The sequence below is a fragment of the Gopherus evgoodei genome, chromosome 9 (genome assembly GCF_007399415.2).
Source record: "Gopherus evgoodei ecotype Sinaloan lineage chromosome 9, rGopEvg1_v1.p, whole genome shotgun sequence".
NCBI classification, from domain to species: Eukaryota; Metazoa; Chordata; order Testudines; family Testudinidae; genus Gopherus; species Gopherus evgoodei.
This window is the reverse complement of record NC_044330.1, coordinates 103,396,374-103,412,189: the sequence shown is the minus strand read 5'-3', so window position 1 is coordinate 103,412,189 and position 15,816 is coordinate 103,396,374. Positions and strand designations below refer to the sequence as shown.

Here is a 15,816-nt window from a genome sequence, read left to right as displayed (position 1 = left end):
TTTTTGCACTGACCCATTATGTAATACTACTATAGTAATGTAAGATTAAGTCTGTCAATAAATTGAGTTTTTCTAATTGGCTTTTCCCTTAGAGTGAAATTGAATTTACCATTTAAAATTCTCATTCTGAAAAGTACTTTTTAAAAAAAAAAAATTCCTTCATACTTATAATTTCTAGCCCTGTGACAGAATCGAAGAAGCTCTTGATTTGTCTTGAATTTTTTTTTGTTTCTTAAAGGGGTTGTGTTTTATACTACCTTTTTAATAAACAAACTTATAAACAAGCCAGTCTTTGCTTCTCTGATCAGTGTTTTTAGGCTAATTCCTCATTTGATTTGTAAGTTTTTTGTTAAGGCAGCATGAATTAATATTTATAAATTGTGGTTGAATAGTAACTTTAATGCATGTGTACATATACACTGATGTTTTAGAGCCAGACTTTGTATCTCTGGTAAGATTACTTTACAATCTATACATTCTATTTTTTCTCTCTTGTGCTATGAAAGTTTCTGAAAATGGATAGGCACACTAAAACCAAACTAAATTCCACCCAGAATTGCAGCTTCTGCTGGGTAACTTGCATCAAGATGACAGGTAGAATGTGTTTAGGACAGAGAAAGTGAAGTTAAGCAAGCAAGCAAGCAAGCAACCTACCTAACTCTTGTATTCTGTTGAGCAGATACTTTTTGTTGTACCCACATACACGGCTATAGCCATCACTTCAGTGAGACCAGAAAGCAGAGGGATGTAAGGTGGGGTAGGAGACAGGGAAAATGGAAAATAAGGCATCTGGGGGTGGCATCTAAGCAATCTTTCCTCTTCAATGTTGAATACAATCTATATAAGTGACTTCAGGTATCTCTGACCTTTTGTAGGAAGGTAACATTTTTGATCCTGGTCATGTACCCAGTGGTTCTTTGCCACTTTTTTTTTTTAAACTAGGAACTGTTCTTCAGTGTAGATATTGTCTCCTTGATTATGTACACATTGTCAACAAAATCCTATTTTTAAAAGCCTATTTTCCTCATTCCTGAAACAACCTAACCTGGTTGACTTGTTGGAGTGCATTTCATGCATTCTTAGTAACAAGCTGAAGGAAACGCCTAATTCAGTCACAGCTAGGGGGTAGAAAGCAGCTAGGGAGCTCATGCACGCTCCCTGGATTCTTCTGCAAAACTGACACGTCCATGCTGGGAAAGGATCACAGACGCCACTGCATACCACAGCATGACTGTTCAGAGTGTGGATAGTCTCCCAGTGGGGCTTAATTGAAGGCAGTAAAAATAAGGTAAGAGAATCCTGTTGTATCAGTACTCTTAGAGTAACTTCTCCACATGTATTTGGAAAAGGGTGAGACTTTCACTGAGCTGTTTGTATGCTGCTTGGAAAAACAGTGAGAGAAAGGAGAATTTTTTTTCCAGGCAGTTCTGGATCTCTGGGCAGCAGGGAACAGAGGGCAAAGTTTTTCCATGAGACACTGTGTTGGAGAACCAGCACAGAGCCTTGTCGTCTGCAGCAACTGTAACCATTCGGATTCCCTGGGACTTGCTTACACATCTTGGCTCTCAAAGAGCAAATGAACTTTATACAACCAGAAGGTGGGAATGGACAATGGGATGGATCACTTGACAATTACTTGTTCGTTCCCTCGGGAGCACCTGCACTGGCCACTGTTGGACGACAGGATACTGGGCTAGATGGACCTTTGGTCTGACTCAGTATGGCCGTTCTTATGTTCTTACCTGCACCAAGTCTCACTATAGTTGGGGGAGGCTCTGGGGATACATTTTTAAGGCAGTAAGTCTATCCTTGTATTTCAATAAGAGGTTGTTTTAAAAAAAAATTCTTAAATCCTACCCTGTTTGTACTCTTCCACTCTGAATCAATACATTCCTCTTAAACGCATTTTGACAGTAGTTTGGTAGGCAAGTGAACTAGTGGCTTCTAGCTCTGTGACCATTTGCCCTGGAAGCAATGTATGCTACCTCTTTGTAGTCTTCCTGCTAGAGATGGAGGAGTGGAAAGTTAAGGCTGGAGTGGTTAACATACTGCCCAAATCTTGGCCCTGCCTTTATACTGTCAACCTCCCTATCACCCAAACCTTGTCCAAATGATTTATTCTAGGGGATGGATAGATAGAAATGACCTCAGTCATGATTCTATTGCCATAAGTTGGCTTCAAACAGTATTTCATGGTTTTAGGTGCACAGATACCATGGGTATGTGCATGGTATGGAAAACTAGATAGATACTGATTATTTTCTCATAGGACTTTGTTGTATCTTGTCTAGTGCTGTAAGTACGCAGTCCTTTTCGTTAAGTGAGAGGAGCTGAAGATGCCTGAGCACTCCTACTGGGAAAAAAAACCTGCCTCCAGATGCAATTTAAAGTCTTGAGTAGCTTGAGGATGGTTAACTAGGGTGATCTAGGGACATTGTGACTTGTAATGAGAGAAGCAGTCCTTTGGCCTGGAAATTGAGTGCTTGACTTTACAATCTTAATGAATTTTTAATGTGTAATCACAAATAACGGAGGAAATCTTGGAACAGGTGTTTTTAAAAGAGCATTCATTAGGGAGAGTTCAATCACGGGGTGCTTGCCATCCCTCTAAAAGCGAGGCATGGGATAGATTTGACTCCTGCAAGTGCTCTGGCAGCAAGTGATCCTGAGCATAATCCCTTCCACTAGCCTGAAAAAATCTGTGGACTCAGATGTAGAGAGACCCACTTAATGATTCATACTAGAATTTACATGATGCTGTAGGCCTGAGATTTCCCAGATCAAGGCTAAGTAAGAGCCACTATTTCTTCACTAAGGTAAATCAGCTGTGCTGTTTGGTGCAGAATATGGACAATGACAGTGGAAAATCAAGTAGGAATATTGTGCTTTTCTGGTGGTGTTGGAGTCCAAGCTCTTTGAGGCTTCTTCTTTGATCCTTCCGTTTATTAATTTCTGTGATAGCACTAGAGGCCCCAATCATGAAGCAGGACCCCTTTGTACTAGGAAATGTGTATAAACATAAGACCTCATTTTTTTAATTGCACCTAATTTTTAGTCTACTTTTTTTATGTCTGCTTTTAACTTCCAGCCATTTGATTTCATTACATCTTTCTGCTAGAGGTAAAGATCAGAAGTGCTAGGATCAGAAATGTAATTCCCACATAGGTATGTAAAGACTGATCAAGTCACCTCTTCACCTTTCTCCTGGATAAGATAAATACTGAGCTGCTTTAGTCTCTCACAGTAAGGCAGGTTTTCCAGACCTCATTATTCAATCTTTTCTAAACCCTTTCCAATTTATGAATATACTTTTTAAAGTGTGGACACCAGAATTGGACACACTAATCTGCTGAAGATTGCACCTATGCTGTATAGAGAGGTAATACCATCTCTCTACTGCCACTGTATATTTCTCTGTTTATACATCCATAGATCTTAGGTTTCAGAGTAGCAGCCGTGTTAGTCTGTATCCATGAAAAGAACAGGAGTACTTGTGGCATGTTAGAGACTAACAAATTTATGCTCAAATAAATGTTAGTCTCTAAGATGCCACAAGTACATAGATCTTAGCTTTCTTAACTGCAGCATCATACTGGGAGCTCAAGTTGAGTTGGTTATTCACCAGACTCCAAGTCTCTTCAGCATCACTTTCCAAAATGCAGTCCCTCTGCTAATGATTCACATTTAAACTGATTTCAAATTTCCATCAGTGCTTACACCTATCCAACAAAAGATTTGTTTAAAATGAGTTAGGGAAATGCTGGTCTCAGTGTGCCTAGTATGAATAAATGCACTCCTAGCAGTGCCTTGAAAAGTCTACTATATGGTAATCAAAGGATTTCTCATATGGCTATTTATACATAGCCTGCCTTGAACAAGGAAAAGCTTACCTAGATAGGGGCAATCATTTGTGCGTGGCAAGATGTGATTTAATCCCGAGTCAGGATTTGAAAGTTTTTTGGAATTCCCTGACTTGAATATCTGAGCTGGGCCAAGGCTTGTTTCTCCTGCCCCGCGAAATGAAATATAAATTAAAATATACAGAGCATCATCTGTTTGTGTTTGGTTTGTCACTTGATAGTCTAACCTGAATGTGTAAGGAACTACGTGTCTAAGCTCCACTGAAGTAAGTGTCATAAGAGAACATGCTGCAGGGTTTTCCTTTCCCTCTCTGATACAACATTCTTATGTTGATGGTAGCAAGACTCTGGAGCCAGAGCCATTCTCTGAGATCTGTTCCTTAAAGGATCTCAAAGCATTTCCCAGACATTAGTGAATCAATCTTAATGCCTCAGAACAGAGTTGGTCAAAAAATTCATCACCACTTTCATTGCAAAATGCTGTTAGTCAGATTCAAGGTGTTCTGTGAGAATGTGTTAACTTTGACAACATTTGAGGGGAAAATTCAAAGTGGAGTATTTAGACATTTCATTTTGACTTTAAAATTTTTTTAAACTTTGTAAAATGAAGTTTCAACCTTACTGGCTGAAGTGTTTTGACAAGGTCATTTTGATGTTTCTAAATCACATTATTTTCTTCCCAAATCAGGACAAAGTAAAATCTTGAAATATTCCACAAAATAAATTCTAAAATAAATTTCAGAATGTCTAAGTTTCCTGGGGGACAGAAATTCCATTTGCTCACTAGCTCTGTGAGCTAAGAGAAGGTGGTCTCCCATTTTATTAATGGAATAAATGAAGCTCAGAGAGTTGAACTGACTTGCTCCAAGATCACACAATAAGTCAGTATTGCCAACCCTTGTGATTTCAGCTGGAACTGGAAGTTGTCTTGCCATGACTGTGAGAAGCTTCAGCCCTGCCTGGAGGGAAAACCTCTTCTGAGTAGCTGCCTTCCGTACCTGCTCACCTTCTGGGGAGGAGTTGCCAACCAGGACTGATGTAGGAATTAAGACAAAATTTAAGTCTCTCAATTTAGGGGCCAATTATGGGGGGGTTTGTTGTTTTCTGGAAGTCTGACATTTTTGAATTTGTAGCATAGAACTTTTGAGCTCAATTATTGCATCCATGCCACTTACCTTGACCTCTCTGGGAATTGTATGCATGCAACAGGTAATACTGGGACCCCCGTAGTTCTGATTCCCAGGTTCCCATTCTAAACACTAGACCATCCCATCTCCTATAGAGGTTACAAAGAATAGTTCCCATACTACAGTTTGTCCAGTGGTACTAGAAAACAATAACTGATGTCAAGCAGGCACTTGCCAGCACTGGTTTTAAATGATAGAAAATGAGTTGAGTGCACCAAGCAAACAAATTTAACTTGCAGCTGTTCAGAGACTATAGACACGTGGTCATAAATCTAAGGCTTCTGCAACTGCTTCTGACGCTAGTATGGCATAGCTATTACCTTGTATCCATCTATGTGCTTGTGTGCAAGCAATATTTTTATTATATAAGCTTGAAAGGGCTATTTTAAGCCAACATTGGAGTGTGTTGGAGATCCCTGAAGTGCACACTCTGATCCTCAGGATAAATATTAATTTAACATTAAGTGTAACAGTCGAGTAACTTCTGTAATGGTTCTGTGGCACCACCATGAGACATCATAGAGTACACTGCCTGAGACACGGGCACAGTGGTTGCTGACTAAGACCATCTTAATACTATTTTTGCCAGCTTGGCCAGCTTGGACACCATTCCTTCCTAGAGCTAATGCCAATAGACCATCAGGCTCCCATCTTGTGACTTGGGTAATACCAGGCAGGACACGTGGAGTCTAGGCACAGTGCCTTCCAAAAGGGGACTGCTTAGTGAGTGAACAGCTTGTGTCACTAGTTCTCTGCCACCCCACCCTTTCTTTCTGCCTTATTTGGGAGCTCCAGCCATTGATCCTATACATGCACAGAAACTGTGTAGCAGAGATAAATTTATCCATGCTCATACCACCTTTTGCACCTATAGATTATAAATCTTACTGCAAGGACCAACCTGGCCAGTTGGCATCGTTTAGCTCTTTTGTTGGCATTCCTGCACAGATATCCATGTGCACCCATCGAATCTGAGCCAGCAATCATGTACACACAGGGTTTATAGGTCCTTGTGCAAATTGGTGGGAAAAGGGAGAGTGCAGCAAGCAGGAGCCCAGATATAGGATCTGACTCCACTTCTACTGAAAGCGGTCCTTCAAGTCCTACGAGCTTCGGGGGGAGATGATCAAACCCAACATTGGCAATACAACTTTGGCTCAAAAGTCCTTGTTTTTGTTCATAGGCACTGCTAGTTACTGAAGATGGAAGCAGAAAGGAAAAACTCTCCAACACTGAGTAAAAGCAAACAGCCTGTGAAAACAGAATGGGGGTCTCAGAGTGTTGTATTTACTTACTTTCAAGGGGACCTTAACAGTGTGATAGATGAACACTTTTCTAGAGCGTTAAGAAATGCCAAGAACCCACAAGATCTGAGCACAAAGCACAAGAGTGAGGATGTTACCCTGAAGAATGGTGAGCAGTTTTCCATCAGTGTGTGTTTCAATGCAATGCTGCTGTTTAACTCACTAGAGAGTTATGCTGGGACATTTAGACACCGAGGGCCAAATTATCAAATTACTTCTATGTAGGCCCATTTTCACAAAGGAGTCCAAATTCTGATCAAGAGTGAAATCATTCTTTCAAAGCCCTGATCTTGTACCTAGGATTTCATGGGTAAGCCATTAGGCCCACCTGCGTGGATCCCCAGTGAATCTCTGCATGGGTCCAAGGGCAGGATCAGGGCTCTACTTTATGAAGAAAGTCTCCACCTGTCTCCGATGTAGGACATCATTTTAGATCATTTTTTAAAATTAAACTGAAGAGAGTTTGTCTTGCCATGACACGAGAAGCTCCAGCCCTCCACCCAAATTTCTGCTCTCTCTGCAGGGAAACCTCCTCTGATTAACTGCCTTCCCTACCTGCCCACCTCCTGGGGAAGAGTAGCCAATCAGGGCTGCTGCAGAATTTAAGACAAAAAAATTCAGACAAACATCGAGGAACCCTATGCCACCTACCCCTCAGAAAAAATGCCTGAGATGTTTCACAGTCACAGTTAGAGGTGGTAATGACTTTCTAGGTTAGTCTATTTTAGTGTAGATTTGTTTTTTAAAAACTAGTATTGTACTAAATAAGTCAATTATTGTAAGAGTTTCCTTTTATATAATCTGGATGAAATTTTGCAGCCTTTACTTAGATAAAAATTCCCATAAAAGTTAGTTGGAATTTGTCTTGGAAAAGTAAATAAGAACTTCAATAAAGCTTCCAACACTCTTTTCTTTAAAACTAGATAGCCACATGTCTACCCATCAGTGGAATTTCTCTTCTCATTGGACCAAGTCATATCAATCATCTCTTGCTACAAACGCATCGAATTCTGATCTGAATTTGTCGGCTGCTGCTACAGACCACCGTCAGGCATCAGTTCTGCGGAATCCTCCTATTCAGCCTGCAGAGTTGTGGCACTTCCCTTCAATAGCTAATCCACATCTTACTGATTCAGGATATCCTCGCTCCTTGCCTGACCCTGATATGGTGCAGGGACCAATGTCTGATGGGAAATACGGTTCTTTTCTTGATTTTCTGCAACAGGAAAGGTGCCCAGCATCTAGCCAGGAATCTGTCGTGAAGCAAAGCTCTAACTCAGCCTGTATTACTGGATCAGCTAGGTTACAAAATATGAGTCAAAGTTTAACTCCTGGGGAAGGTAAGAAAATATTTACTATTCCTTTTATTGTGATTTGCCTTTATAAATGAAAAATAAAAATCTATGACTGAAGGTGGTAAAAGCAGACTCATTCAGTCTAGCTCCTCTTCAATCCAGTTTATTCTGTAGCTTGATCAAATAATGAAACTATAAACCTATCACACACACACTGATTTTCACAGGTACTTTTTAAAAAGTGGGCTATACAGAATTTTCTCTTTCATTACAGGACTGACTTGATTTGCAAGCGAGATATACATATTCAGTTGACCCTTTACATAGAAACCACATAATTCTACTCATCAATATAACCAAACAGCAGAAAGCCTTATACATAGCAACTACTTTTAAGCCATACGATACGATAGCATACTTACAACACTTAGAAATAGAGCTGAATACACGGTGAGCAGAGCACTCCTGAAGGCCACGAGTTAGCTGACACCAGTTCAGGAAGCCCAAAACCAGGGAACTAGACTGGAACTTTTATACCTAATCTTGATGTGATATATTGGACCATAACAAGATTAACACCAGCCTCTTATTCGTATGTGGCATTCTGGATCTCTGTAAATTATGCGCTTATTCACTAAACATCAATTATTTCTTAGACTGCATTAATGCATAGGAATTAACTGCCTAGTTACCAAATTGCCAGAACTCTCTTATTGCAGAATTACTTTTATAATTCTGTGATGTATTGTACCACTGTGGTCACTTCTCTCTCTCTCTCTCTCTCTCTCTCAGAATAAGAGTGCAGAATTAATGACCTGGGCTTAACTTCTTGGGCCTGCTAACTTCTAATTAAAACTCAGCCCTTTAGCATAACTACTTCCACAAAGTCTCATACTAATAAAATCAGCCTTTAACCCCAGCAAAGCCTAATAACCCCATTACTTGTGTTCTCCGACTTGCCTCCTTATGTTTAGCACAATAAGCAATACACAATCAATATCACACACCAATATTGTCCCTTTTATAGCAACCTAAAATGATACACGAGACAAGGTGGTAAGTTAACAATTCAGAGCCCTTGGCTGGAAGTATTTTCAACAGAGCATCAATGATATGTACTGTAGTACTTGGGAATTGTGTGTTGGCTGCATAGTGTAGCACTATAATTGTTTCCTCTATAGTTTCATGCACAGCTCTTTCCCCTCTGTGTTATGTTGAGGAGACACTGAATATGTAAGTAGGCGACAATATATTCAGAACACACACAAATGATTGAGCGCCCCTAGCTCTTATATATCACTTTTCACCAGTAGATTTCAAAGTGGGTAACAAACAGCTGGGTGCGTGCTGGAAGCTCAGAGTATGGCTATAAATGGAGTAGAATGTTTAGATATTATTTGAGCAATCTGACTATTGTGTAGGCGTTAATTATACCCCATATACAGAAACAAACCACAGCACCCATAAAAAAAATGTCCATGTGCCTAAGAGTTTTTTTTCCCTCCCCATTACAACAATAATTGGGCTAAAAGGCTGGTCCTTGAGCCATGCTGGTCTCCCAGCTAGACCCAGGAGACGGCACTAATATTCACTTCAAACACTACTGAATAAATATTTAACGATGTTCAGTAGACTCTATAGACAGAGTGTAATTCACGCTATGGCTATCCCTGTTCCTTTCCAAAAGGGATTAAAGTAGTCCAGGGGTAAAGACACTAGGATTTGGAAGACCTGGGTTCAAGTCCCTGCTCTGCCACAGCTTCCTGTGTGACCTTGGACAAGTCACTTAGGGAACAGAGGGACAGGGAGGTGATCTGTAAAATGGGGTTGATAGCACTGCTATGCTCTCAGAGCTGAAATGAGGATAAATACATTAAAGACTGTGAGACGCTCCAATACTATGGTGATGGGGGGCAGAAATGTATGACAGAACAGCTTCAGACAAACTCAGTCACCAGGAAAATCTGGTGGTTAGTTATTTGTAACATGGTTGCACCCATAGGTGATCCCATTTGGATAGGCGCCAGTCACTGAACAAAAAGATGGTCTCTGCCCTAAAGAGCTTCGTGACCAAAATTTACACCTTTCAGGGACCCATGAGAGAGGAGTTTAGTCCATTTCCCTGGTGCCCACATCAGAAAGTCAGCCACTGCAGTTGGGACTAATTGGCACCATTATTAGTCTCTGACCCACCTAGGACTGAACAGATGTGGACATTGAAGCTCTTCCCTCAATGTCCCTCCAGGCTGGGTTCAACTCCCTGGTAGGGATGCTGGCACTGCGGCTGCCTATGCTATCCCTGTTCTCTGAGAGAACACAGGACTTTTCTAACCAGGGCTGTCAATCTGGCCCCTTCTCCCTATTAATTTCACAAGAAAATGGTTTATAAAACTCCTTAAAGAGACACTGGGGAATGTGTAGCACATCTGCTATGGGCCAGACAGCTGAATGTCCACAGCAGGAAGGGGCAATGATATATTAACAAAGCAATTCAGAGTAGGTGTTTTTAAAACTATCCAGCCATGAATATAAACAGGTGAACACTCAGCCTCCTGTGCGCCTGGACAGGCTGCCATCCCATCTCTGCAAGGGCTTCCATCATTACTCACATTAGTGGAGCTGAAAAGGAGAGGAGATTCTCAAGTCAGACCGTAGAGTGTGTCTTTGTTCTCAGACCCCATAAGGAAAACGCAATGTGTATTTCTGAAACAGAAATTTTTTGCTTTAGGTCCATTAATAGATGGACTTAGCTTTGTGTTTACATTGCACATATATTTCCTAGATTTCTCCTTGCAGGGTGTAATGTTTGCCATTGTTAATATTTGCAAATACTAAGTGATGTTCTTACTACATTAACAATGTGCTCTGGATTTAAAGGATTCTAATTAAAGCCTGGCAGTGTGGATCTGGGTGTTAAAGCATATGGAACTCACTCTTACACTAGCAGGAAGCATTTTATGTAGGCTGGGTGAGTGAGCATAGGGTGAGGACAGAGAAGTAATAATGCTAACACCAGAGCTGGTTGAAACTTTAAAAAATTCAAAATGTCAGGGAAAAACTGTTGAGGGGAGGGGGGAAAAGGTTGCCATTCTCCAACTACTGTCTTCCCTTTGAGGATCTCAGGAGGCTTTAATATGTCTGAAAAGCTCTAACAGTTCTGTGACATACCACTGTGCATATGGGCAATGTACAGCACAGAAAAAGTTACATGCTCAAGTTCACACAGTGAGTCATTATAGCTACTCCCCTTGCAGTCTGTAATCAGGCCCTAGGAATTCTGATTTCTAGTTCTTTGCTCTAACCAAGAGAGGATACTTCTCAATGCACTAGGGACTTTTTTCTAGACCTGCTGATATTTACATTTATAAAAGCACAGAATGCTGTGTAATGGTCCTGCAACACCTGTGCCAAAAGCTGGGTTGCAAAAGCACAATGTTTCATGTAAGAACTACTGCCTGTGTATTCTACTTTTAGTGTTGTACCACTACAGCTTATCATGTTTTTTCCCCTTAAAATTAAGAAAGGAAAGCCAGCTCCTATCAAAGCCCAGGAAACCCTAGCATCACTCCTGCCAGTTCAGGTAGGTAATGAGACCAGCAGTTACAGTAAAACAGTGTAAATGAAATTGGAATGAGCTCTTGTAATCTTCAACAAGGTGTACTTCCAGGTGTGTTACATACTTCTAAGAACAGTCATGTTTCTTTGTGGAGATGGTGGTTTGCTATGCTAGTTGGGACACTTCATAGCTGTGTTTCTCAACTATCTGCCTCTAGGGTAGATTTACTTTCATCCTACACAACTCTAGTACGATCTCCTAGTTTTAGTAGAGATGTTAGAAACACCACACCCTGCAGCAGCAGTTACAATATTAGTGCTAGCAGAGCAATAACCCCAGATCCTTCAGGCTTCCACTATTATTGCCGGTATCTCACCTTAGCTCTTTGTCCCACATTTGGGAGGTTGCTCTGGTCACATGGCTTCTTTATACTTTCAGTGATGTGATTTATCTCAGAACTAAAATAGCCCCAGTGAAATGACCACCAGGTGCCAAAAAAGAAAATTTTTTAAAAACCTTTTAAGAATTCATGTAGGCTCGTGCTGTACTGACTACTTTCATATTGCTGTATTTTTCAGGTATCCAGTCTCAGGCTAGAAGACAAGACTTATACTTTTAGCCAATGGACATTTCTGCTTTATTCCTGAAGAGTTCTTTCTGTGAACTTTTATAATTCCCAATTGTGAATCAGGAGGAAATAGACCACAGCCATTCTGTGTTTTTTCCAATCAGCCAGTTGCATGACTACACATGCTAATATACTATTTTGTAAAAGAGTGATTTACTTCTAAGTAAATAACTTCCAGCCTGTGTGATTCTACTATAGTAGTTTGCCTTGTATAAATGAAATATATTTGACTAGAGAAGCATTGCCCTTGGGCCCTCTAAAGACTCCTAGCACTTTAAAATCCCCCTACAACCCTTTGTTTTCCATCCTTTGGAAAGAATTACCATTATGGGGGGATGCATTCAATGCCACAAGCTTTCATGTCCTCACACTGGCAAGTTCCCTTACTTGGCAGCTGGATTTGAACTTGTTTAAAATAGCTCAGTTGAGTCTGTTCACAGGAGGACTGAACATGAGAAACAAGCCAACATAGCCAAGTTCATTTCTCCCCCGTCTTTAGAGATTTGGAAACATTAGGGATCCGATATTTGGATTCATACTTTCAATTCCCATTGGCATCCACTGGAGACTCAAGGCTATACAGAGGCAATGCAGGGTTAGCAGGGTCACTCCCCCCCCCAAGATTTACTGCTTAGTTGGTGCTGAGCATGCTCAGTAACACTGCTGAAGCCAGCTGCCCTCAGTGTGCCACCTCCACTATCAGCAAGGATGGGTCATTTCTGAGGCTATACTTGTCCCTTAGTGACCAGTTCTGTCCTTGGTATATCTGTGCAGCTCCTTGGGGCTTCAGTGAAGTAGCACTAGTGGATCTGGTAGGAATTTTGGGTCTTTACTGGGCAAGATGAACGTGTTCCACAGCAATAGACGTTAGAGCGGAGGATGGCCTATTAAGTCACTGGCCCAGTCTTCCTGTTGATAGTGACTTGTATCCACCAGTGCTTTATGTGGTTTAATTTTAAAGCAACTTAAGTAATATGACTTGTGAGTAATTATTGCTGGGCAGGTGGCAGTACATGGTAATCCTCTGACCTTGGAGGGATCTTCTTTTCACAAGCATGTCCTATTCATGAATTTCCACACACACCCCCCCGCCCACTCCCCTGTGCTGCCTGCCCAGAAGACATACTGCCTGTTGATATTACACACTCATCTCTTAACTTTCACACTGATCATCTCTAGCATACATGTCTGCTGCGATTACTGCATGAAAAAATCTCACCGGATCAGTGTTCAAGTTCACATGTGTAACTACTGCAGTATCTCATGGCAGAAATACTGTACAGGAGCCCTTTCTACCCTTTATGGCATTTGAAAGAAGCCAACTCTCTAATGTAGGGCAACTGGTAGTGCTTTCTACTGGCCTCCAAAAGTATTCAGGAAGTAAAGATCCAGAGTATCTTTTAATATGTACATTTTCCTAATTATAGTCATGCCACTAATTTCTCCTATTCATAAGATATCTTGAGCTGAATAAGCTCAGAGGACTGAAAATATTCAAAAGTTATGTGGACAAAAAGACGTGATCCAATACACAGGGCCCCTTGCACACTCCCCTTGGTGAGTGGTTCTCATCAATAATCGCCATCTGCTTCAATGGAACTCCTGAGCAACTACTAGCAGGAATAGGGAGGTCTAACTAATCCACTACTGCTGCTTAAGCTGCTGAATGGTAAGTCATTGGGACTTTTGTAAGTTAAGAAGCCCCTCACTTTTGGGCATTTCCCCCCCTTCCCACATATCTACTGTCTGCATTGAAAGATATCCCTCTGGTGCATTAAATGGGTTACTACTTTCATGTGCCATCTCTACATAACCTATAAGCAAATTTTACACTTGAAAATCTAGAGTTTGCAACTGATAGCGTATTTATACTAGCTGAGGATCTAGCCTGAGCTCCATTTACACTAGATGACAATCGGCCACAGTCTTTAAGGCTTAGTCTATCCACAGTCACACCCATTTAACTAAGGGTTTTATTATATATTGATTTAGTTGAGTAACACACAAAGTTGTTCATCACTGTTTAATCCTGCTTTATAGCTGATTGGCTTGCACTGATAAGGTTACAGGCCTGAGCTAAAGCCCAGTGACCTGTTTTAAACCCATAAGAATTTATACACAGAAGTTGCACCAGTTTGACTGATTTGTTATACCAGTGCCACTGCTCTGCAAAACCAAAAACACTGAAAACTAACACTTCATATTTAGTCAGAACTGTTTTTCTTCTTCTGATCCAGTATTAGGTGTAGCTTTCCAATACGTTTCTTCTTTGATATTACTACTCCGGCCATTCCAGCTCACATTGCAATGAGTTTTTATCATAGCCTTAAAACATATGAATGAAATCTACCCTTACTTCCTGGCTAACACAGGCCAAAGAATTCTATTCAGTAATTCCTGCATCAAAGCTGATATAGCTTCTGGTAATAACTCAGATGAAATTACAACTTTGAAATTGCAATAGTTAAAATGATTTTCTTTAAAAAACTGAAGATATAAAGATGATAGTATAAAACTGTGAATGTCAAGATTGAAAATTGTAAAAATATAAAAGGTGGTTATATTGCCACTGTCCAGCTTTTTATTTGTCACCAAAACGGTTTTTTAAGGTGTGTATCTTTTACTGGGATGACATGAGGCATGCACCCCTCTCTCATATATTATACACACCCCCCCCATCATATATCCATCAACATTCTACTCAGAGAATATTTTAAACACATACAAAGCAGTGCACAGCTACATTAGATTGATTTAGGAAGGGAAGGGAAGAGTACCATAGCTATGTGAAAAAACAGAGGGATTTAAGCAGAAAGCAAATTTCCAGGATAGTGGGATTTTATCTTTACTTGTATGTACAAGAACTCTGAGCACTTGTATTTATATCAGTAATGGGTAAGGATTGGTTCCTCTAGGAGAGTTGTCTCCAACCTTTTAAAAGCACAAGATCACTTTTTGAAATTAAAGTGCAACCCAGGATCTACTTTAAAGAAAATGTAGAAACTACAGTTACCACACAAACACCCTTGCCCTGCCCCTTCTCCAAGGCCTCGCCCCACTCATTCCATCTCCCCTCCCTTCATCACTCACTTTGCCCAGGCTGGGACAGGATTGGGGTGTGCAAGGAGATGTGGACTCTGCAAGGGGCTCCAGGCTGAGTCTGGGGCAGGAGGGTGGGGTGCAGGATGGAGTGTAGGGTGCTAGCTCCGGGAGGAGGCTCAGTCAGCAGGTTGAGGTGTAGGGTATAGGCTCTGGGAAGGGTTTGGGGTGCAGTAGGGAGTTCTGGGCTTGGGTGAAAGAGAGGTTCAGGGTGTGGACTGCAGCTGGGTACTGCTTACCTCAGGCGGCAGCAGTGCAGTGGGGGTAAGGCAGGCTCCCTGCATGCCCTGGCCCCACGCTGCTCCCAGAAGCAGCTGGCACATTCAGCAGCAGCTCCGGGGGTGGGGGGAGGGGCAGATGGCACCACATGCTGCTCTCACCTGCAGGCACTGCCTCTGAAGCTCCCATTGGCTGGGAATGGGGAACCGCAGCCAATGGGAGCTTCGGGGGTGGTACCTGCAGGTGAGGGCAGCATGCGGCAGAGCTGCCTGCCCCACCCCGCCTCCAGGAGCCATTGCTGGACATGCTGGCTGCTTCTAGGAGCAGCACGGGGCCAGGACAGGCAGGGAGCCTGCCTTAGCACTGCTGCTCTACAGTACTGTTAGTGACCGATCTCCCCCTTTGGCTGCAGGAAGGCTGGCAACCTTATCATGATTGACTTGTCAGTCATGGAGCCTCTGACAAACTCTCTCAGTCTCAGTGATTGGTCACCAACTGGTAGATTGCAATGTTCCAGGAGGAGGTATTTCTTCCTTTGGCCATCAGGGAGTGGTCAATACTTCTCCAGATTTGCCCCTATGTTAGCTGGAGGTAGCATGCCTAGTTTTACTCTTCCTCTAAACAATGTTAGAAACACAAGATGGGTGAGAAAATATTGTTTATTGGAT

The 15,816-nt window shown here is 41.6% G+C and overlaps 1 protein-coding gene across 3 annotated transcripts; it reads left to right on the top strand.

The window, feature by feature from the left end:
• Positions 1 to 376: 376 nt before the first annotated feature.
• Positions 377 to 12,020, top strand: VGLL1 (vestigial like family member 1). Of its 3 annotated transcripts, XM_030576201.1 has the most exons (6): positions 377 to 1,288; positions 4,771 to 4,898; positions 6,231 to 6,460; positions 7,275 to 7,691; positions 11,167 to 11,226; positions 11,781 to 12,020. In XM_030576201.1, exons 3-6 carry the CDS (start codon positions 6,250 to 6,252, stop codon positions 11,819 to 11,821), a joined length of 729 nt encoding a protein of 242 aa, XP_030432061.1. In that variant the 5' UTR covers positions 377 to 1,288; positions 4,771 to 4,898; positions 6,231 to 6,249; the 3' UTR covers positions 11,822 to 12,020. The 3 variants fall into 3 exon arrangements, with proteins under 3 accessions (XP_030432061.1, XP_030432060.1, XP_030432062.1); XM_030576200.1 differs by lacking the exon at positions 4,771 to 4,898; XM_030576202.1 differs by lacking the exons at positions 4,771 to 4,898; positions 11,167 to 11,226.
• Positions 12,021 to 15,816: the final 3,796 nt, after the last annotated feature.